Source organism: Garra rufa, chromosome 9 (genome assembly GCF_049309525.1).
Source record: "Garra rufa chromosome 9, GarRuf1.0, whole genome shotgun sequence".
Classification (NCBI taxonomy): domain Eukaryota; kingdom Metazoa; phylum Chordata; class Actinopteri; order Cypriniformes; family Cyprinidae; genus Garra; species Garra rufa.
In genome coordinates, this window is record NC_133369.1 from 19,076,188 (window position 1) to 19,100,372 (window position 24,185).

The 24,185-nt window shown below is 38.1% G+C and overlaps 1 protein-coding gene across 1 annotated transcript in view; it reads left to right on the forward strand.

The window, feature by feature from the left end:
• Positions 1-5,613: 5,613 nt before the first annotated feature.
• me1 (malic enzyme 1, NADP(+)-dependent, cytosolic) overlaps positions 5,614-24,185 on the forward strand; it is a 187,566-nt gene continuing 168,994 nt past the window's right edge. Inside the window, exon 1 of the mRNA XM_073846945.1 lies at positions 5,614-5,772. Within this exon, the coding sequence (XP_073703046.1) occupies positions 5,644-5,772 (129 nt within the window). The 5' untranslated portion in view covers positions 5,614-5,643. The remainder of the gene's footprint in view (positions 5,773-24,185) is intronic.

Sequence of the window (24,185 nt, forward strand, 5' to 3'; positions counted from 1 at the left end):
TCTGATAAAATACAAATATAATGTAAATAAAATATAATAAATAAAATATAATGTTACAAATGCTTTTTATTTCAGATAAATGCAGATGTTTGTATCTTATAATTCATTAAAGAAACCTGAGAATATTTATTTATTTATTTAATTTATTTATAACATACAAAAATGGCCAAATGTTAAAACATATCTATACCTAAATATATTTTGATTAAGTTTACTCATAGTTCTCGTTTGTAAATCACTTTAAATAGAAAGTGTCTGCTAAATGACTGTATATAAATTTCATTTATTTACTGACCCCTTAAGCTGCATTATTTGGATCTGTTGTAAAACAGCTTTATCATCTTGCTCTGTAGAGTGTAATGAAAAATGGACCGAATGCACTCCTATCTGAGGCTCATTGTGCTTTTATCTGAGCCTCTATATCACAGTCTTGCCCAATTTATCGCTCCATTTATCTGTATGTAACTCTATGTGACAGTGTTTGGACAGCTAGTGTTTGTCTTTTTGTCATATAATTTACAAAGCCCACGCTTCCCCGAAAAAGCACCCTTTTACGATATTTTTAGTTGAATAAATATTTGATAGATTTAGCAACCTGGCATTATATTTAGTGACATCATCTCAAACCTGGCGCTGTCAGCGTCTGGTTCGCTCCTTGTTCTTGTAAATCATTTCCAGTCTATTTCTGACATGTTTAGTCACCTCATACCACTCACAAATCCATGGAAGAGCCTACTGATAACCTATTTATCATATTCAAACAGAGAAAGTTCTAGACAATATTCTGTCATATTTTCTATATCTATTTTATTTTTATAGGGGTTAAAGTTAGCTTGTTAGGGTTAAAAATAGGTACTGTAAGGAAGGATGTAAATTCTGTAAAATGAAACTGCTGTGCATTTAACGCATTTAATGCAGCGGGAAGATAAATGCAGTGTTTTTTTTCTGAATGCACTTCACTTATCACGTACATTTAGCCTGTGCAAGGCCAAGATAAAGTAACATGGGCCTGGGGCTAGAGGGAATGCACTTGAACAAGTTGCCCTTGAGTGCACTTCATACATTCAGGGAAGTGTCCGAAGGTCATTGAATATCCATTTGCTTCCTCAATAAGCCATTTCCTTAATGCTGCATGATCTTTCTTCATTTATGCTGTATACTTATAGGTATCTAGAGTTCAAATTCCATTGTAAATTATCATCCTAGACAGGTTTTCTTATCTACATATTTGTTCATATGGGAACAGTAATAGGTATGCGCAAGCAATTTCAACATTTTTGCCCCTGGCATGCAGTGTTGGCTCAGGGCCAAATGCTCTGGGCTTTCAAAGCAGTCACAGTGACTAAGCGTCTCTGTAAGAGGACCCTAACCACTTGTCCAGGTCTGTAAGAATGCACATACCATACTGTACGAAGCAGATATCTTGCACACACATACTGTAGGCCAGGGCTCAGCCAGAGCACTCTGCTCATTTGTGAAACACGATCCTTCTTATCATTACGAGACAGTTCAGCTCATTCAATGGCCTTGTGCACTGTAAGGTGAGTGAGGTAATGCTCACAGTGACACAAAGACACACTAGTCTAGGAACAATAAGCTGTGTCTATTCAAAAATCTAATGAAGAGGCGAATTGAGGCACATATGCATAAGTTTAAGGTGCAATATGTCTGATGTTGAGAATACCTTTTACCTAGATGTATTGCAGTGCATGTCTTACTCAGCAATTTCACATTATACAAAGCCATATTACCTCATCCAGAGCTATTTGTGGACTTCTGTTGCAAAGTTTCGACCTTGCCTTGTCATCACCTGATACCACACCACCACACACCAGTTTGGTTCTATTTTTTTTTAAATGAAATAGTTTAAACAGTGTACACTGTAAAACACCTGGAAACATTTTTTTTGATAAAACAAACTTAAAATTCCTTTATATTAATAGAGTATACTGTGCCCTATTTTTATGGATTTTGTGTGTAAATTAATTGTAAAAAAATAGTTTAAGATTAAATTGAAATAAAATATCACAAATAAGTGTAGGGTAGATTTCTTAGGATGTTTCTAGGTGTTGGAGCTCCGTCTTCTGAACGGGAGTCAGCAGGGGATTCATGTCGACAACCATGGGAGTCGTGGCGACCTGGTCCCTATTACCCATCCACTTCTTAAGTTAATATGGTACAGTTGCTCTTCTCTTCGTCTTCCTGGCTGACATATGCGGTAAGTGACTGGTCCAAACTTTTCTAGAACGGTATAGGGGCCTTGTCAAGTGGCCAGGAACTTGCACGCGGCGTTGGGGACCAAGACCATGATGTGGTCGCCCGGCTGAAACTCCCGTGGTTGGACCTTCCGGTTATAGTGTCGCTGCTCCACCTGTTGGGCCTTGGCGAGGTGTTCCCGGACTAATGCCGACTAAGGCCGTCAGTCTGCGGATGGTAGACAGAGGTCCTCAGTTGCTTCACCCAGAGCAGGCGGCACAGGTCAGCCATTAGCCGGGATATCAATGGGGTCCCCTGGTCGGTCAGGATTTATGCTGGGATGCCGACTCGGCTGCAGAGAGTGAACAACTCTTTGGCGATGGCTTTTGCGGTGGCTTTCCGAAAAGGCACTGCTTCTGGATACCGGGTGGCATAGTCGACAATCACCAGTATGTGTTCATGCCCCTGGGCAGACTTCGGCAACGGTCCTACCAGATCATCCCGATGCCCTCAAAGGGCACCTCGATGATGGGTAGCGGGATCAGCGGACTGGGGGGAGGCATCCTGGGAGAGGTCTTCTGGCATGTGGGGCAGGCCTGGCAGAATCCGCCTCGAGGCCGGGCCAATGGAAACGATCACGGATACGCTGAATTGTATTGGCGGCCCCGAGGTGACCTGCTATGGGGTGTGAGTGTGCCAATTCCAGCACCGTCTCCGTCTTGGTGCGCGGGAGTACTAACAGTTGTTTCTCCTCCCCCCTCCACTGGGCGATGCAATAGAGCAGGCCATTTTGGACGATGAAGTGCGGGAGAGGGTGAGGGCCAGGTTGAACTTCCTCGCCTTCGACTATCCGCACTTGTGTCCAGCAGTGCTTTAATCGATCGTCTTCATGTTGCTCCTTGGCGAAGGCACCCCCTCCCGCTATCTGTTGAAACACATCATAAAACAGGTTAGAATTTTGAGAGGGGGACTCACCATCTCTCCCGCTGTCCGAGGCAACCAGGACGGGGGTCTTGATGTCTTTTTGGTTGGCCTCTGTCGACGGCGGCTCTTTTTTGGGCTGGAGGGCTGGGTGGCGGCGACAAGCATGCGGTCAAACCCCGGCCAGTCTCGTCTAAGTAGCGCCGGGATGGGTAAATCCTTCACAACTCCTACTTCCACCGGCCAGGTGCCGGTGCTGGCAGCAATATTCACCCTCTGGGCGGGCACTTGGCGCGTGTCGCCCTGCACGCAGGTGATGGGCATGTAAATTTTCGTCTCAGGACGTGGAGCGGGGAGGCTGGACTGGATGAGGCTGACCACGCTGCCAGAATCTAGAAGGGCTTGGCATGGCCGGCCGTTGATCTTCACCTCTGGGGAGCCCCTATCGGCACGTCTTGGTGGACAATACAGTCTGCCAGCCAGGTCCGCGCAGGTGTCATGGGGACTTCCGTTGGCATGGGCTCATCCCGCGGACCCGGAGCCGCCGGCCTGCTCATTGCTCGCGTAGTGCCCTCCGGTGCGCGCCGCTCCTGGACCACCCTCCGGGGAAACGGAGATCACACAGTTGGGTGGCATCCGCCAGCTCAATCGCTTCCACCAACTCGGCTGTTGTGGTGGGGTTCCACATTCCCACTGCCTGGCGATGGGATCATTGTAGGGCCCGAAGAAAGATCCCCATCTAGAAGCCAGTAATGAGCGAGCCGGATTAACTCAACCGCTTGAGCACGGGCTGGCAACCGGGGTTTATATTCCCACTCCTGGAACATTTGTGCAGCACAGATAATCCAACTCTGCCGAGGATTTCCCTCTTTAACTCCTCATATTGATCGACGTGGGCGGCCGGCAACGAAAAGTAGGCACGTTGTGCCTCACCAGTGAGGAGGGGTGCCAGCAACTGTGCCCAATCCTCGCGATCCCACCCTTCACGTACCGCGGTGGTTTCAAACATCTGTAAATATCGTGGCGTTCGTGTGGTCTCCAGGTGCTTGTGGGTCCGTGCTCGGTGAAGGGCTGATCGGTCACATGCTACTCTCTGGAGAAAAGAACGGAGAAAAGCATTAGCTCATGTTTCGTGGAGAGATCTCACCAGTTGTGCGGCACACACGGCTTATCTGGCTGCGGCCTGATTGGAAACAGCTGTGATCGATCAGCCGGTGATGAGGAGGCGCAGCTGATCCGTGTGTTTCCAGGGCGACGCTGATTGATGTTCGGGACGCTCATCACAATATATACGCTACCAGTCAAAAGTTTTTGAACAGTAAGATTTTTTATGTTTTTTTTAAATAAGTCTCTTCTGCTCACCAAGCATGCATTTATTTGATCCAAAATACAGAGAATACAGTAATATTATGAAATATTTTTATCTTTTAATAAAACTATCTATCTGAAGATATTTTAAAATGTAATTTATTTCTGTGATCAAAGCTAAAATTTAAAAATCATTACTCCAGTCTTCAGAGTCACATGATCCTTCAGAAATCATTCTAAAATTCTGTTTTGCTGCTCAAAAACATTTATATTATGCTGAAAACAGCTGAGTAGAATTCTTTTAGGATTCTCTGATGAACAAATACATTTTTAATAAATGAATACATTTTTTTGAGAAAGAAAATATAAAAATCAATACCTTTATTTAGCAAGGATGCTTTAAATTGATCAAAAGTGAGGATAAAGACACTTATAATGTTACAAAAGATTTCTATTTCAGATAAATGCTGTTCTTTTCACTTTCTATTCATCAAAGAAACCTGAAAAATTCTACTCAGTTGTTTTCAACATAATAATAACAATAATAAATGTTTTTTGAGCAGCAAATCGGAATATTAGAATGATTTCTGAGGAATCATGTGACTGGAGCTAAAAATTCAGCTTTGAAATCACAAGAATAAAATATAAATGAAAATATATTCATATAGAAAACGGTTATTTTAAATAGTAAAATATTTTTACAGTTTTTTTCTGTACTTTGGATCAAATAAATGCAGGCTTGGTGAGCAGAAGAGACTTCTTTAAATAACATTAAAAATCTTACTGTTCAAAAACTTTTGACTAGTAGTGTAACGTTATACTTTAGTTGTACTTCATTGCTGACCTAACTATATAGCAAATATGTTACTAAAAAGTAAAATTCACAAAAGATATTCTACTTAAAAACAACATATAAAACCACTGTAAGTCAAAACACATTTGTATATCGACTAAATCTAACTCAAAATCCTGAAACAGCATTTGTGACAACTATCACCGGTTTCTTTTCTCCCTGTCCGACCATGGGAAAGTTTCTTTGAAACCCCGCGTGAAAATAAGATCAGATAAGATTTGGCCGTCTATTATCGACTTTTACAGCTAATAGTTTGGCGATAACAGCACATACGCAATCGCTGTTGACACTTGCTGTGTAACGTCTTCCTGTCTGATGCGGCTTGTGCACTTGTTGAGTTCAGCGCTATTTAAAGGGGAAGCAACATGGCACACGCTTTAGTCAAACAGGAATCTGTCGAGTGGGAGATGCAGAAGTCAGCAGACCAAAGCAAGACCTTTGTTTACACGAAGAAGAGGGGGTATGATGTTACACGCAACCCCCACTTGAATAAGGTAAAAGAATAACGTTTGAATAACTTTTTTTACCTGTTTTTAAAAAATAACATTTTGTGTTGACTGTTTGCTAATACGATAGCAGGGCAGTGGATATCAGTTTCGAGAGGAACTATATTTAGACTTAAAGGGCCACACACTTTCTTTGTCCGCAGTTGCTTTATGTGTCAAAAGCAAGTCCGTTTGTAGTTCACAGGTGCTTTTGAACTGACGTGGACCATGACTTGCCACCCTAAGGGGTTTCTTTTAACATATATAGCCTACATATAACAGCTTCTATCCCCTCAGATTCTGTTATAAGCCTCCACATTTAGTTTGTTCCTCAAAATAAAGAACAATAAAAGACCTATAATCTTTATTTTTATAATCTTTTGGTAAAATCAACAGCAGTCTCTGTCCAAGGTGCTGACTGGTTGTTGCTATGGCTTCACCTCAAGATCTTGCACTGATGCTGCAGAGTTAAAATATTTGCTTTGTTTGCTTTTATGCTTGTGAGTTAAAAACTAAAAAACTACATTTTGGTTAAAACATTCACTCCTTGGATCATGAAGTGCATTGTTTTCAAGTGTTTCAATAATTATATATAATTATGATAATATAAGCTAATTATATGTAATTTGTTGCATTATTTATAAAGCTGCAAGACTTGCTAGTTCAGTGCTCAATTATAGTGTTAAAGTACACAATTTTTCAGTATACTTGTACAGTAGCACTTTTTTTCATTCTGACCTGGGATGAAAACGTTACTAACCTTGGCCAATTGATTGATGCATTTGTTGTATATTTAACATTGATAGTGTTTAGCTTTTGCTCTTTATTCAGTGTAATAAAGTCCAAACCACGCAAACAACAATGGACAGAAAAGTAAACAAGAGCTTGGCTTGATTCACTATGTTTTTAATTTTTTAATCTGTTATCAAACTGTTGTTTGAGAAAACATTTAAAGGGCTAGATCAATGTTTGCCCTTTGGACTTTTTATTTATTTATTCTTTTCTTTTATTTACATTCAATCAGACATTTCACCTTGGACCAAAAACTTAATAATTGATATAAATCATTAACTGGAACAATTCTGGCTGCTACCTTTAAAATCAAATCATAGTTCTTTTAAATAATGCACACAATATAAAAAAAAAATGGCATGAAATTACACTACCAGTCAAAAATAGCATTAAATTACACTACCAGTCAAAAGTATTTGCACAGTAAGATTTTAATGCTTTTTAAAGAAGTCTCCTTTCCTCACCAAGCCTGCATTTGTTTGATCTAAAGTACAGCAAAAACAGTATTTTTACTGTTTATAATAACTGTTTTCTATTAGAATATATTTTAAAATGTAATTTATTTCTGTGATTTCAAAACTGAATTTTTAGCATTATTACTCCAGTCACATGGTCCTTCAGAAATCATTCTAATATTCTGATTATGTTAAGTAGAAAAAAAATATACTGACTCCAAGCTTTTGAATGGTATAGTGTATAATGTTTATTTCAGATAAATGCTAATCTTTGGATCTTCATATTCACCAAAGAATCCTGAAAAAATGTACTTAACTGTTTTAAATATCGATAATAACAATAATAAAAATATTTCTTGAACAGCAATGATTTCTGAAGGATACTGAAGACTGGAGTAAATGTAGAAAAATGTAGCTTTGAAATCACAGGAATAAATTGCATTTTGAAATATATTTAAATAGAAAACTGTTATTTTAAATAGTAAAAATATTTCAAAAGTTTACTTTTTTTTGCTGTACTTTGGATCAAATAAATGCAGGCTTAGTGAGCAGAAGAGACTTTTTTAAAAACATTAAAAAACTTTTGACTAGTAGTGTATTTAGCTAGATTTACATTTCTGTTTTAATTAATTAGAGTGTTTCAATCACTTTCAGGGTTTTTTAAAGAAGAGTTTCTGTCAAACACACTTTATGTACGCTACACATTACCTGAAAACAGTTCACTACTACAATTTGCAGTTGCATTTTTTCACTTTCAGTGGCAATTCCTAGTAAATTTAAAGCCAGCACAGTTTACATTTAAAAAAAGTTTATCTGTCACCGTTTGACCCTCATTTGTAACTCACCATCCCTGATCTTTGTTCAGTTTCTCTTTGGACTTTTCCAGACATTTGTTGCGTGTGCCTGCACTCTGCTCTTTTGTTTTCATTAAGGTGGACTTTCCGTCCACTTGAACCCTTTGCGCCATTTTTCCGTGCTGAAATGAAGGACCATAGACTGATTAAACGTCACGTCCCTTGGCACTCTGCTACATGTCGGCTACTGATGACAACACAGCACACTGCCTGTCATTAAGGTTAATGACTTCTAATCTCCACAAGAGATGCCACAGAATGAGGTCATATTTTCAATCCAGGTGCACACTATCAGAAAGCTCTGAAAGGTGTCTTTATGTATACATGAATGCATAGGGTTGGCTGAGGTATGTAGATCACGGGTCTGTGTGTTGTCTTTTTTTTAGCGCACACTCCAGTCATTTCAGCTATGTTGACCCCAGCTAAAAAATAACATTTTCACAGGCCTTTAAATGATGCAAAGGCGCTCTTTAATCAAAACTGGCTATTGAAGTAAAACATTTTCAGTGACCCGCTCATTATAGAGGTCGTGATGCTGTTTTTCAAGAATATAGGCTGTGTTTTTAGATCATGTCAATCTGAAAAGGTCTTTCTGTAACGGCAAGATGTTAAATATTTAGAATCAACCTCGGATATTGAGTTCAAAAGATTCTTACTGCAAAATAAACTTGGGTTGACATGTGGCTCAGGGGCATGTTGCGGGCACAGTGTCGATTTCAATATATTTTCAGTCTGCTATATTCAATTTTGAAGCAAAGTGCTCATAATAAGATGTTTTTGTATTTAGAAGTGACAGTTTATTACCCTCCACGGTCCCTTTTCCTGTAATCAAACTGAATCTTGGATTAATGGCTTATTAATGCGGCTCCTGTGCTTGTGGAGCTATAAGTTGCCAGACTGGTGCCACAACTTAAAGCTTATGTGGTGCTTTGGGGTGTGAGAGCAGCTTTAATGCTTTCATGTTTTTATGACGTGGCTTTCCAGTTCCACCCACGTCCTTGAGTCTAATGAGCTAAACTCAGTGTTATTGTCTTGTTTTATAGACAGAGACGTGATTTAATGAGATTAATTAAAAGAGAGAGGCTCGGGTTTTTCTGTTTCTTTGTACACTTGAGAATCAGCCTCTACTGAAGGCGTCAGGAAAAATGGTGTGAAATGCGAAATCTCTGACATTATAAAGGAAAGAGGATTATGTAAACAAAAGAATAAACCTCCTGCACAAAAGCCTGTCTGTGATTGATATCATAATTAGCAGAGCGATTATTAAACAGTTCCTTTCATTACATCAGACTTAGGGTTGAGGGCCATTCAGAGATGAATTGAGAATGGATGCAGAATGAAGAATTTAATTACATTGAATTTGAATGTAAGGAAATAACATGAACATTTTTTGAAATTCACTATTTTTAAACATCCACTGAAATGCCTTGAAATGTGCAGCATTATTCTATCCAACTTATACTTTAATACAAAAGTAAGCCTATGGGCGAGATTTCTGGTTCATTAGCTACTATAGGGAAATAACGAGAAGAATAATGTGCGGTAAAACTGTTTGCATTACTAGCCAGGATGTGCTTAATTTAGAAAATACAATAAAAATTAAATGGTAAGACACACCTATTTGCAATATCAAGCAGCAAAACAAGCTGTTCTGTACAGCTAAAAATAGCTGGACGCAGATGAGACCGGAAGCCAGACCCATAAAATATACAAAACCTTGTTACGGCAAAAATAAGGGACACCATGTTGATGTTTTTTCAACTGAAACAGGAAAACAGAGCAGGACTGAGCAGACCCTTCCCCTTTTTACATAGCCAATAGCGTTTTGTTTATATAACAGCTTGGCAAGTCGGTAAAGACGCATTTGACATCTTATGACAGCCACAGTCTAATGGAGTGTTTGCACTTACGTCACGATTTGGCCAGTTAAACGGATGTGTGGCCATACTGGCGATACTCTGATGTAAACAACAGCGTGGTTTGCACGGTTAATGTACAACTGAATGCGTTGTTCTGCTCATCTATTCTGTCTAAACGATGAATAAAACATGTGGAAGCTGCTAAATCATATAGAGAAGAACTTAGTAAGCAGGAAAGGGCGCAATATTTAGTTAATTGTTGGAAAAGATACGTACAAGCAGTAATAATTAGGCTAAGATATTAGCCTAATATTTCACCTACCTGACCGGAAATGATAAGAACAAACATGAAGATTCTTGCCCTGGAAATCCTGGTTCAGTTTGGCCAACCACAAACACCTTTTGTTCCTCAGACAGTTTTTTGCACTCTTCTCCTTGATTTGTTATAACTTTTGGCAGTATATAGTACTCCAGATATTTTTCCCGGTTAGTACAGCCCAAAACATGACAATAGTTGACCATTTTCAGCAGTAATAATCAGCAAAATTCTAATTTTGTTCGGTTCAGTGGCATTGTTTACATTCAGTGCTGCCAAATGTGGCTTATATGACTTATACGACTTAGGACGCATTGTGAAAACACTTTATAGATTACCCCTTTAGATTCAATATGGAACTGTTATCGAGGCAAAACAGTGCTTATAATGATGCTGAGGATGTGTAGTTTGAAAATTGTGTCATTTATTTTGGTGTTATCTCTTCTACTTGTTAGTGCTATTTGTCTAACCGTTTCTCCTCCTAATCTCATCCATATCACTATGAAATATAGCATTCTGTGTATAATTCAAATTGCGCTTATGATCCGCTCTGTACTATCGTGTCTCTGGACTGGAGCTAGTCTCAGCCTCAGACGTCATACCCACGGAACGTTGGCTAAACGTCTGATGCATATCTGGTACACTTAACTGGAAACACTTCAGGAATGTCGAAGTCGTCATCTGATTAGTTGAATTTGATTGGATTTCCGGGTGACGCTAGCCTGGCTAACGGCAGACCACGTTATGACTTCGTCATGATTCGTGGTCTGGGAACCACATGTTCATTTTCTCGTATTTGAGGCGTGGTTTACGAATGCCCAGAGCCGTTTATTGGGCGCTACGAATGTCTATTAAATGCGCCTGTGCGTAGCTCATAGCTAATCGTTTCAATCATACCGGATGACGTATACAGAGCGATGGTTTAACGCCAAAAGTTGCTCTTTTTTCAAAATAAACTTGCGTTCTAAACTACTTAGAACACTATCTAAGGGGCCGTTCACATGTCGCGTCTTTTGCGCGCTAAAGTTCGTTATTTCAAATGTAGACGCGCGGTATGCGCGCGCATAATGGAAGCGACCCAGTTGCGACGCGCTCGCGTTTTCCATGCGCAAGCTACAGAGCGGTTTGGAAAGGAGAAAGCGACGCGCCTAGCGTTTTCCACGCGTTTTTAGGCGCGACATGTGAACGGCTGCATCGAATGATAACTTGCTGCCATGCTGGATCCATAGTTATAAACAAACTGCTTCGGTGAGTCGCATAGAAGGCGTCATCGTCTTGCTGCTCCCTCCCCGTTCTGTGATTGGTTCCCTATCTGAGGTGAAAATTTGGTCCATGGTTTCCATGCTACCTTCCAGCGTGAATAAAATCGCGCTGCGCGGAAGGCAGCATGGGGACACCCAGGCTAGGGTGACGCAAGTGTTGCGTTTATTTTCGGTCCAACGGGAAACAAAACGCAGACTGGTTTACTCTGTGTTTTGCTAAGTGGTGCATATGCAGACACCATTGTTGTTATACACTTTTGCAGCGTTCGTGAACAAATTACAGACTTACTGCTTGTTCTCCCTGTTTTTATTTAACTTTCAATGCTGGTTATTTCAATGACTGACTTGTTGCATGCCCGCCTGTTGTGGGGACATTTCCACGCCCTGAAACGTGACGCTGAACGAAACGAACCGTGATTGGTTGTTTGACATGTCGGTCAATGGATTCCATGCATTCCAGACCTTCAGCCGTCAGTCTGAAGGTCTGGCTACGCAAGACTAGACCGAAGCAGACTGTGTCTGTGACACAACGCCAAACCAGACTTGCTTTATCCCAATGGAAAGCATATTTACACTGTCTGAATTGTTCCCCATCCCTATATACTGCACTACGTCCCATTCATCATACAGAACATACTAACTCTGTGAACAAGTGACTATTTATAGTGTAGAGGGCGGGACGCTTCGGATTCTAGAGAGCATTTGATTGGACAGAAAGTTTGATGACAGCTGAAGTACAGGGTGATGCAATCAAAATCATTGATCCATATTGGCGGAAGTTAGAGACTGTAAGTTTTGAATGCTTATATCTTTAAAATGTGATTTTTGTCATTAATTAGGAGCACACTAGTTTATAAATAAACTTAAGTCCCCATTGAAATCAAAAAAGTTTTTTGGTTTTTAGTATGAATATGTTAGCCTTAAGGTTGTCTATAAGCTAGTGTGTTTCAAAACAATGACAAAATTCGCATTTACAAGATAACTTACAGTCTCTAACTTCCGACAATGTGAATCCTACACTATAAATAGACGCTGAAGCTGCGGCTGAAATCGGTCAATTATTCACAGAATTAGTATTTTCTGTACAGTGAATGGCACGTACTAGTGCACTATATAGGGGATAAGTGAATGATTCAGACAGTGGAAATATAAATAAGATGCCACAGCATGCACAGTCTGCTTTAGTCCAGAGACGCAATAGTGTGGAGTGGATCATATGCGTGAGTCTGTGCAGACCATAAAACGTACCAGACTCAGACTTGAATTCTACATAGAATGATATATTTTATAGCGATATGGATGATATTGTGGCTGTCAAATGTGCCTATACTGAGCTCAACAGCTTTGGCCCAAACTGTAATGTTAACGAAACCCTATTGGCTATTTAAAAAAAAGGGGCAGGACTGCTTGATATGTCCCGCCCTGTCTTCCCGTTTCAGTTTAAATTACATAAACACAGAATAACACTGCCTGTTTCAAAGCCTTTCAGTGGACCTTTAAGGCTAACATATTCATACTGAAAAAAAAAAAACACATTTTATATAGAGACAGTCTGACCAAGCGACAGACAGATAAATAGGTCAGTATGTTTATATAAAACATTGAGGTTTGTAACTGCCAGACCAATGTAACTGTTTACCACACAGTACTTTGATCAAGCGCTTACGTCTTTGTTTACGCACTTTTTTTATTTTCTGGACTGTGATGTGTCAGTTGGACGGTGCTAAGTTTGAGGTTTGTGTAATCATTGACATATCAGTCATTCATTCGATGGGTCTTATTTAACGCTTAGTCAGTGATACTCGCTTGCAAATACAGTTCCACATCGAGTGAAACATTTGCTCTTTCATACAGCTCTCTGAAAAGCCAACCTCCAGAACTCATGAACCAAAACAAGGAAACTAAGAGAGAAGGTAGGAAATGACCCCTGAGAGGAGCTGTGCGAGGCCGTACACACGGTACACTGTGGTTCTCCAGTGGCGCATTGTTGCCTTCCCATGGGCCCGGCGATCACAGGGCTTGAGTGTTCTCCCGTTTTCTCGCTCTCAGCTGCAGAGAAGCAGAGGACAACATGCTAATTGATGCTGTGGGACTGAAAACGTAGAGGCCTCACGTCCACAGGCTGGAGTTTACTCTCAGCGCCCCTCCCCGGTATCCTCTCTGACCTCCTCCCTTCTCAACAGCCCTTCCCTGTGTCTGCCTGAAGTGCAGGCAGGATATTATCCTTGTGTTTGCGGGAAGCTTTGCACAGTAAGAGACGAGAGTGAGGAGAAAGAGGTCTCTGTGGAGCAAAGGAGAGAAAAAGGGAGCTGCCCTGCTCTCCACAGACCTCTGCTTTATCTCTCATTAATGACCGCCTGTGTGAATCGAGGCCAACAGTGCCGGCCTCTGGCTCCGTGCCATGCCAGAGACCAAAAACGCAAACAACGCAGCACAAAACTCTCCTAGCATCCAAACCCAGATCCTGTTTCACACGGGGAAATGTGCTTTTAGGAGCACAGGTGACTAACAGATGCCCATTCAACTTGCAGTGGAAAACAAGAGCTCAGTTGGAAATGTGGCACCTTTTGCGCTGAGCGCTAGAGACTTTTAAGGCCCCCTTGTGGTTGTTATGTGTGCCAATTGCCATCAGTTGTCACTGAGCTATTGTTAGAAACAAAGAGGTCTGGAATATGGGGAATATTAATCTATTAGCATTCCCATTCATTCCAATAGAGTAGCAATGTTATTTAGGAAAGCTGATGACAAATTTTAAGTAAACTTACATTTTAGAAATTGTAATTGATTTATGTAGACAAACTTCTACATCAAATTCGTAATTCACTGATAAATTGAATGGTCATGAGTGGAGAATTCTGCTTTTTGCTGCCATGTTGTGTATTTCCAGCATCTACCAGCAGGGGCTAAGTAAACTAGGCTAACTAAAGCACTGACCCAACTGGTTAGCATGCTTGCTAGATTGCAGAAGCATCCAATCCAGAGTGGTATTGACGGTAGCATTCAAACAACAAGGTTCTTCTTTACAGTTTTGAAAAGAATTGTCCAAATTAGATTTCTTAGAGTTGTTTTTCCAGCTTGTCCTGTTCTGTTCCAAATGTGGTGTGTTTAATCTCGAACGGGATTGAGTTTAGTTTAGTTTAAATTAAAATAAATATGGGTGAGGTAAATCAAATAAGCAAAACGTCAAAGGCTTTCAAATGTAACCAAGCACAGAGCTATTCATTTTTTTACTGTAAAGTAAAGCAGGTCTTTACTGCCTATTGCTAGTGCAGTAGTCTAGTTTAAACTGAATGCTCTTTATCCCTTTAAGTGCAAAAGGCTAGAGGTATTCCTCGGCTGGGATCGTGTAGCGCCCTTTGAAGCTGCACTGAAACTGCAATTTGGACCTTCAACCCTTTGGGCACCACTGAAGTCCACTATATGGAGAGAAATCCTGGAATGGTTTCCTCAAAAACCTTAATTTTTGTTTGACTTAAGAAAGAAAGACATAAACATCTTGGATGACATGGGGGTGATTAAACTATCAGTAAATTGTTATTCTTGAAGTGAACAAATCTTTTAGTACTATACTAAATTGGAAAACCAATTTACAAAAAATGTAGTAATAATATTAAATGTAGTTATAATTTTAATATTGCGTTAAGTAGAATGATTTCATTAATAAAAGGCATGCACATGATCTGATGGTGTTGCGCTGTGATTGAGATTCTCAGGTCATTATATTCAATTTAATTCCGTAGAAAGAATGTTCCTGAATTGAATCACGTTCCTTGAATGTTTTATATATATATATAATGTGTATATTTGAGTGTTGGCAGACACCATTGCATTTTCATATCTTTCTCTGCCAGATGCCTTTTTTAAAAAAGAAATGCAGTTGTTTTGCTCAGAATATTGAATGAACATAAGTGTTGTCAGTTGAATAGTAATGCTTTTTATCTTCTGTTACAGAAGGATGCATAAAGTAAATCTTAACGGAAGAAAAAGCCCAACTTTACACTAAACCACCATGGGACCAGATTTTAAAATTTTCCTTGCCAGAAACTAATGAGTTTCTAACATTAAAACTAACAGATGTTCGGTTGGCATCTCAAACATTTTAATTAGTTTCACTTCTAGCCTATAATAAGCTGTAGAAAGTTTCTCAGGGAGTTGAGGCTGCAACATAATGTCATGTTGATATTATTAATGTTATTTATCTTTTTCTTGATAGATTGAATCAGAAGCAGAATCCATAGTGCTTTAGAGAGCTTGAGCATTTAAAGCGGCAGATGACAGAAGTGCAGCATGTGCTTATAATAATCAGAACGTTATTGTGCATTGGTGTGAACGCTGATATGCAGTTGAGGTCAAAAGTTTGCACACACCTTGCAGAATCTGCTAAATGTTAATTATCTTACCAAAATAAGAGGGGTCATACAAAATGCATGTTATTTTTTATTTTAATACTGACCTGAATAAGACAATTGTAATTGATGAATTTATAAAAATGACTCTATTCAAAAGTTTACATACAGTACGCTTGATTCTTAATACTGTGTTGTTACCTGAATGATCCACAGCTGTTTTTTTGTTTGTTTGTTTGTTTGTTTATTAATAGTTGTTCATGAGTCCCATGTTTGTCCAGGACAGTTAAATTGCTCACTGTTCTTCAAAAAAATCCTTCAGGTCCCACAAATTCTTTGGTTTTTCAGCATTTTTGTGTATTTGGACCCTTTCCAGCAGTGAGTGTATGATTTTGAGATCCATCTATTCACAATAAAGACAACTGAGGGACTCATATGCAGCTATTACAGAAGTTTCAAAAGCTCACTGATGCTCCAGAAGGAAACACAATTAAGAGCCAGGGGTGAAAACTTTTTAATTTGAAGATCAGGGTAAATTTGACTTATTTTGTCTTCTGAGAAAGATGTAAGTATCCTTTTCTGAATGGCAGTACTAAATAAATAAAAAATATTTAAATAAAATAAGAAAAACATGCACATCTTCATTTTGTTCAAAAGTTTACACCCCTGTTTTCTCCTTCTGAAGCATCAGTGAGCGTTTTAACCTGTGTGTGTGAAAAGATGGATCTCCATTACAGCCATTTTTGGAAATGGTTCAAATACACAAAAATGCTGAAAAACCAAAGAATTTTTCTGGGGACTCATGAACAAGTATCACTAAACAAACAAACAAAAAAGCATAACTGTGGATCATTCAGGTACCAACACTGTATTAAGAATCAAGTGTATGTAAACTTTTGAACAGGGTCATTTTCTCTTGTGTACTATATGTAAACGTATTTTATGTGAAATATCATATTCAAGTCAGTACTAAATAAAAAATAAAATGCATTTTGTATGACCCCCTTTATTAGAATAATTAACATTAGCACATTCTGCATGGTGTATGTAAACTTTTGACATCAACTGTAGTTATCGTTATAGTTAACGTTCTTGCTGCGAACACGCCTTAAATCGCAGTATACTGCATCTGTGGGTATTATTAGGACAGTGCCTATATACATACAACTGAGAGTCGGTATGCTAATGACAGGTTGATGGAACAGACCTGGTTTTGTCTGGACTGGAGAGCATGTAAGCTCTCATGGAGGGTCAGGTGCTGCAGTCGGTCGGGCTCCAACAGTGTCTATATATGTATGTCAGCCCAGGTGCATATGGGAGATACTGACCACCCACAGGGCAGCGGTAAAGCATTCCAGCGCTAGACGTGAGTGAAGTGGTTAAATGAGGAAAGTGCTCTACTGTTCACAGAGAGATTAAGTGCTAGTCACCCTTATCCAACTCTACACAGACACACACATGCATGCATGCACAGATCGCTCAAACAGCCTTCTGATCGCAATCTCTGTGGTTATTTGCCCTTCGCATTTTTCTCTTTGACAAATTGTTATACTCCAGACAGTGTTTCAGCAGAACAGTATTTATAACTGAGACATGATGTAATTCATTAGTGCTATTTAGCTTGGAAATGGTTAGTCTCAAATGTTAAAATATATTTTTAACATGATAAAATGCGCAGGAAGCAATTTTATTCATACATTCAATATTTGTTTGAACATTAAAAAATAAAAATCAGAATACACAGATTGTTTTAGCAGCCATAATAGCAAACAGTTTGGCAAAATGTACACCAGGTTTCTCATTTTATTAGATTTGATTTAGTTTCTAGAAAAACTTTTTATCCATAAAGTGCACAAATAATCAGACCATCATATGCTTTGCACACAGTTATAAAAGCACAGTTCGCCCACAAAGTGATGACCTCTGTAAATATATATATATTTTTTTATTAGCACCCTTCATATAGTTTATGTAAATGTATCTCTTTTCTGCAGGTGTGAGTGAATCAGTCAATGAATTCATTCCAGTTGATTCATTAAAAAATGCTGATTCATTCAGAAATTAATCAAAAGCCTGTCTTTATGAATCAGTGAATCACTCATCATCATTTTCTTTTCAAACACACTGACTCATTCGGCAACAAGACACCACTGTGTGTTGCACGGAGACCCACAATGATTCAGAAAAGAAAAAAGTGGAAATGTTGTATCTAAAATGTACAATGTTCAACATTTGCATCCTGTCATCACACTTATTCTGCTGTAGATCCACTGTGTGTTTTCTATTTCCCACTCTCTGAATCATGCTGAATAATAATTTGATTTGTCAAACCTTAATTAAGGTGGATGTGTGCAACAAACTTTACAAAATACTGTTGTACATAACCAACGTTATGTATGCTTTATTATTCAGTATATGAGAATTTGCAGCTGTCAAATCGCATTTATTGATTTTTAACAAGGCTTCTCCTTTGGCTGTCAAAATTGATTTAAAATCCAAATCGTTTGGCTTTGTTTCTATCCCTCATGAATTAAACAATAAAACTAAATAAATGATGCCAGGCCTAAGGCGGTATAGTGATGTACAACTCTAATCTGATACATATGCTTTGGAAAGTCTTGGCAACTGAAGGTTAACCAACATATCAGGGAGTTACAGCACAGTCATTAATATTTATTAGTAAGCTTTGACTAGTCTTGTACATCAGCTTATGCGCTAAAGCAATTAAAATCTGATGAGTAATATTATAGTAAAGATTAAAGATACAAAAAAAAGACCATGTTAACAGCTTACACGAATCCAGCGCTTATCAGATTTGAGCGCTATGAATTACGTATACAGAGTGTTTTGTATAGAATGGGCGAGATTTAGCTCACACCGAGGGGCTCTAGGGAGTTTTAATCTGCTCTGATTTTGTGCTTGCTTGCCTTTTTTACTCTAACTTCCCATGGGGAATGGGGAGAGTGGTCACAGTCTTTGCTCACACAAAAAGAGAAGGTTTTTTCAGGATCTTAAGTCCACTTGCCTTTTGTCTTTTGTTTTCTTAAAGATGTGCAGTTTTTCACATGGATGGTCACCCTGTGGGTGGGCATGTGAATGACTTAACCACATAGATGTAAGGAGGCTGTGAATGAATGGTGTCAAATTAAATTCCAGGCAGGCACAATATAGCCCCAAAGGGAGCGGATGCTGATACTGTATAGCAATGAGGTTCAACAGTCACTATGTTAACAATCAAGTGGCAAATAAATTCAGGTTCATACAAGAAGACTAGAACATATGGAAGTAAAAATAAAGATAGTTACAACTTTATATCTCACAATTAAGACTTAAGAAAAAATTAAGAATTTTTGTGTTTATATCTCAAAATTTGAATTTAGGTTCATACAAGAAGGCTGTGACTTTACATCTCTTAGTTCAGTTTTTTTTTAATTCTTAGTTTATATCTTACAATTTGGACTTTATTTCCCTCAATTCTGAGAAAAAAAGTCAGAATTGTGAGATATAAACTTGCAGTGCTGAGACGAAATGTTTATTTCTGAAATAAATTCTCAAAATTCCTTAAAATTGTGAGATGTAAACTTGCAATTCTGAGACAAAAAGTCTAATTCTGAAATATAAACTAAGTTAACAATTAAGTGCCAAATGAGTTTAGGCAAGACTGTAACATATGGAAGTAAAAAAAAGTAACTGTGACTTTATTTCTCTCAATTCTGAGAAAAAAGTCAGAATTGTGAGATATAAACCTAAAATTGTAAGATATGAACTTGCAGTGCTGAGACGAAATGTTTATTTCTGAAATATAAACTGTCAACTATCATGTGGCAAATGAATTCAGGTTTATACAAGAAGACTAGAACATACTGAAGTTAAAGAAAGGTCATTTTTATCTCTAAATTCAGACCTTTTTTATAATTCTGAGTTTATATCTCACAATTTGGACTTTGTTTCTTGCAATTCTGAGAAAAAAGTTATAAACTCAAAATTTTGAGATATAAACTTGCAGTGATGAGATGAAAAGTCTAATTCTAAAATATAAACTATGTCAACAATCAAGTGACAAATGAATTCATACAAGAAGACTAGAACATATTGGGACTTTTTATCTCTAAATCCAGACCTTTTTATAATTCTGAGTTTATATCTCACAATTTGGACTTCACAATTCTGAGAAAAAAAATCTGAATTGTAAGTTATAAACTCACAATTCTGAGACAAAAAGTCTAATTATGAAATCTAAACTATGTCCACAACCAAGTGCCAAATAAATTCAGGTTCATACAAAAAGACTGGAACATATGGAAGTAAAAGAAAGGTAATTGTGACTTTTTATCTCTCAATTCAGACTTTTATTTTTTATAATTCTGAGTTTATATCTCACAATTTGGACTTTGTTTCTCACAATTCTGAGAAAAAAGTCAAATTTGTGAGAGATAAACCCACAATCCTAAGACAAAAAGTATAATTCTGAAATATAAACCTGAAATTGTGAGATGAAAAATAACAAAATCACAAAAAAAATAATAATAATAATTTGAGAAAGTCAGAATTACAAGATATGCAAATTGGAATTGCATGTTTATATCTAACAGTTCTGAGATTATTCAATATCTTGCAGTTCTTATTTATTTTTTTCTCAGAAAAGTTTGAATTGTGCAAGAAACAAGAACATTTCAAGAACATTTCTTTATTTTTGAGTGTTGGCAGAGCATGTTAAATTTAATATATTCCTCTGGTAGATTATTTTAATGGACATACCCAGAATTCCTATGCAATGATCACAAGAACTGTTGCTCCATTCCCACTTGTTTGAATCTCTAAGTAAAATAACATGCCTCATTAGGTACCACTCATCTGCTACAACTTAAACATCAAGACTGTTTTGAAAGCACTTGCTTGGGTGTTGTTTGATTTTTCTGTGTGTCCTTTTAATTTGTTAATACAAGAAGACTGAAAATATTTCAAAGCTTTCAGAAAATGATTTGATATTTACCGTATGCAATTTTTGTGGTAGACTAGAATCTATTGTTGAATTATCTTTCTTGAGCTAAGTGCGTGTTACTGAGAAATGCTTCAGATCATAGTTATGGCTCCTGTTGTGTCTATGTGTTTAGACTGGTGTATGTCACATTTTAAATGATCTTTGACCAATTCTTAGATCAAACAAAATGGCTTAAGAACAACTCAAATGTTTTCTTTTTGTCAAGTGAAATTATATTTATTTCAAAAATACAGAAAATTGACAAATGAACAAGGAAGAACAAAAGAAAGGCATGAAATTAGACAAAACCCCTTAAAACTGACAAGACATGAAATGAACAAGAAACACACTTTAGAATAGAACATACATAAGAGAAAAAAGAGATCTGGAAACTCAACATCAGGAGAGAAACTCAAACTGCTGCAATTTTTACGTCTGTCTGTCCCCCTGAAATCAATGCATCAGCTCAATGCATTTAGCTGTTTTCAGGGCTATTTAACTAACAAGTCCATTTAGACAGGTGACATTTGTTTTTGTGAAGTAATAAAATGTGTCAAACTCTGCTGTTTTTCTTGAGTCAGAATGAGAGAATGGGCAGATTTTAGTGATAGCACTCTAGTTTTTGCTCTGATCTGGAACATTATTTGTTGGCGAGCATCGCAGGATATGGAAGACCGTTTAATGAAGCATCATGTTTATTTTTCCTGTTGGGAAAGAGGCCTTGCAGAATGTAGCCAATGCCTGGTTTCTTAACATTGTCACTGCTCTGCTCTGTCAATTTGCTGGGATCACTTTGTGCAGAAGCTTCGGTTGGTTTTATTTAACACTGTCATTGTTGTCTGTGACATTGAGGTTTCATGAATTGATGTAAGCTGAAGTGTCCTTGTCATGGCACAGCTTGTTTAGCAAGTGGAAAACAACTCTTAACCCATTTCTTGACTCATAGTTATCTGATATTTGTTAGGATGGCAATTTGAGACAAATTCAGATAAACTGACATCTTCCATCTAAACAACATAGAGAGACAAATACATCAGTCACCCATAATTCAGACTAATGGATCTGTTTGAATGGACAGTTCATGAAGGAATTTATCTGACAGGCAGATGGTCATTTTCACTGTATATTGAAGAAGTGAGGCATTTGAAAGATGCCAGTAGCCTAACCAAGGTTAATAAGCTTTCCAAGGTTAACACTGTTTTGAGAAAAAAGAGAGCAGCAGCAAAACATGTTTTCCCCAAGTAAATTGTGGTCAAAGCTATGTTATGTAACAAATAAATGATAAAGTCTGAAAAATATAATGTTAACTATAATTTTACAACTTCACATATAATCATTGAGCATGAGACTGTGATTAGTGATTAGACACAATATTTGAAACTATTACAACTTAAAAAGTTGTCATTGGAATAAATTAATCAGTAGCTTATATAACCTTTTGTCATTTATTACTTTACAGTGATTACAGCTCAGTGTTCCAGACTAAGTGCTGAAATTAAACTATTCTTCTATAAAAATGTAACGTGTGAATTGTTCATCTGGCCATTAATGTCAAAATTATAGCTGTCAGACTGCAATGAGTTCTCAGGCCATCTTTGATTCCTAAACGAATGACTCTTATGAGCCGGTTCTTTTTAAAGGGACACTCCACTTATTTTGGAAATAGGCTCATTCTCCAACTCCCCCCGAGTTAATAAGTTGAGTTTTACCGCTTTGAAATCCATTCAGCCGTTCTCCTGTTCTGGCGATATCACTTTTAGCATAGCTTAGCATAGATCATTGAATCCTATTAGACCAATAGCATCTCGTTAAAAAATGACCAATGAGTTTCAATATTTTTTATTTTTAAAACTTGACTCTTCTGTAGTTATATTGTGTACTAAGACCGGCAGCAAAAATGTAAAGCTGTGATTTTCTAGGCCTATAAGATTAGGAACTACACTCCCATTCTGGTGTAATAGTCAAGGAAGTTTGCTGCCGTAATATGGACGCAGCAGGCGGAGTAGTATTACGCAGCGCCTGAAATTAGTCCTCAGTTGGGTAACTTCCAACGGGGAATGCTCCCTGTGCATGCAGTTAGTCACGTTGTGCTGCGATGTGCTGCGATGTGCTGCGATGTGCTGCGATGTGCTGCATGATATTACTGCGCCTGCTTCGGCCATGTTACGGCAGCAAACTTCCTTGACTATTTCGCTGAATTGGGATGGTAGTTCCTAATCTTATCGGCCTAGAAAATCGCAGCTTTTTTCCGCCGGTCTTAGTACACGATATAACTACAGAAGAGTCAAGTTTTAAATAGGACAAATATCGAAATTCATTGGTCATTTTTGAACGCGATGCTATTGGTCTCATAGGATTCAATGATCTATGCTAAGCAATGCTAAAAGTGATATCGCCAGAACAGGAGAACGGCTGAATGGATTTCAAAACGGTAAAAATCAACTTATTAACTCAGGGGGAGTTGGAGAATGAGCCTATTTCCAAAACACAGCCCAGCATGCGACCAATTTAGTCCAATTCTTAAACGAATCAACTGTTCAACCAATTCTTTTAAGCGACAGGCAGTGCAGTTCGATATCTAGCAAATAAATCTTTAGAACCAGTTCTTTAAATAAAACAGATCAGCCAGTCAGCAGTTGTCAAAATAAAAGAAAGCCTGTTAGGATGAAGTTGAAGTTCAAATTACGGTACTGACCCAAGCAACATTTTTCATGTGTCTATTTCTGTCGGTTTAGAATCAGAACTATTGATAGCAAAAAGATCTGCAAATGAATCACTGTTTTGAATCAGTTCTTTGCAATAAGTTGGTCAAAATAACTAGCGTAACGGTTTAAATCATTTTGCGAAGTTTAAAATCATTCGGACGACTCACATACTGAATTAGTTTGGAGTTGTTTCTCATTCGGCAAAACATAGCAATTGCTATATGAAAACACAGAAAACAAGAAGATTACAGCAATATTTTCCTTAAATCTATTTAAACCAAACCAGAAAATACACTGTGCCATTTGGCAACGATGAAGAATTTGTCTTTCTTATTTGGACACCTGCGCTTGCAGCTTGTGAATGACTTCAATCCCACTGAACCGAATGAAACTCACATATCTTGCTGATTATTGCTGCTAAAAGTGGTCAATTATTGCCATGTTTTGGGCTGTACTAATCGCTCGGAACGGGAAAAAAATTTGGAGTTACGTTACTATAGACTGCCAAAAGTTATAACAAATCAAGAAGTTTGCAAAAACTGTCTGAGGAACAAAAGGCATTTGTTTTTGGCCAAACTGAACCAGGATTTCCAGGGTTAAGGGTCGTACGTAACTTTACCACCGATTAACTTCAGTTTGTCAAAATATTGCGGCCTTTCCTGTTTACTATGTCTTTCTCTATATGATTTAGCAGCTTCCACACATTTTGTCTCTTGTTTCACACAGCATAAATCAGCAGAAAAATGTATTCAGGAGTACATTAATCGTGCCATCCATGCTGTTGTTTACATCTTATTATTTCCAATATGGCCGAGCTTCTGGGTAACTGACCACTGAAAAAAGTGACCCTCT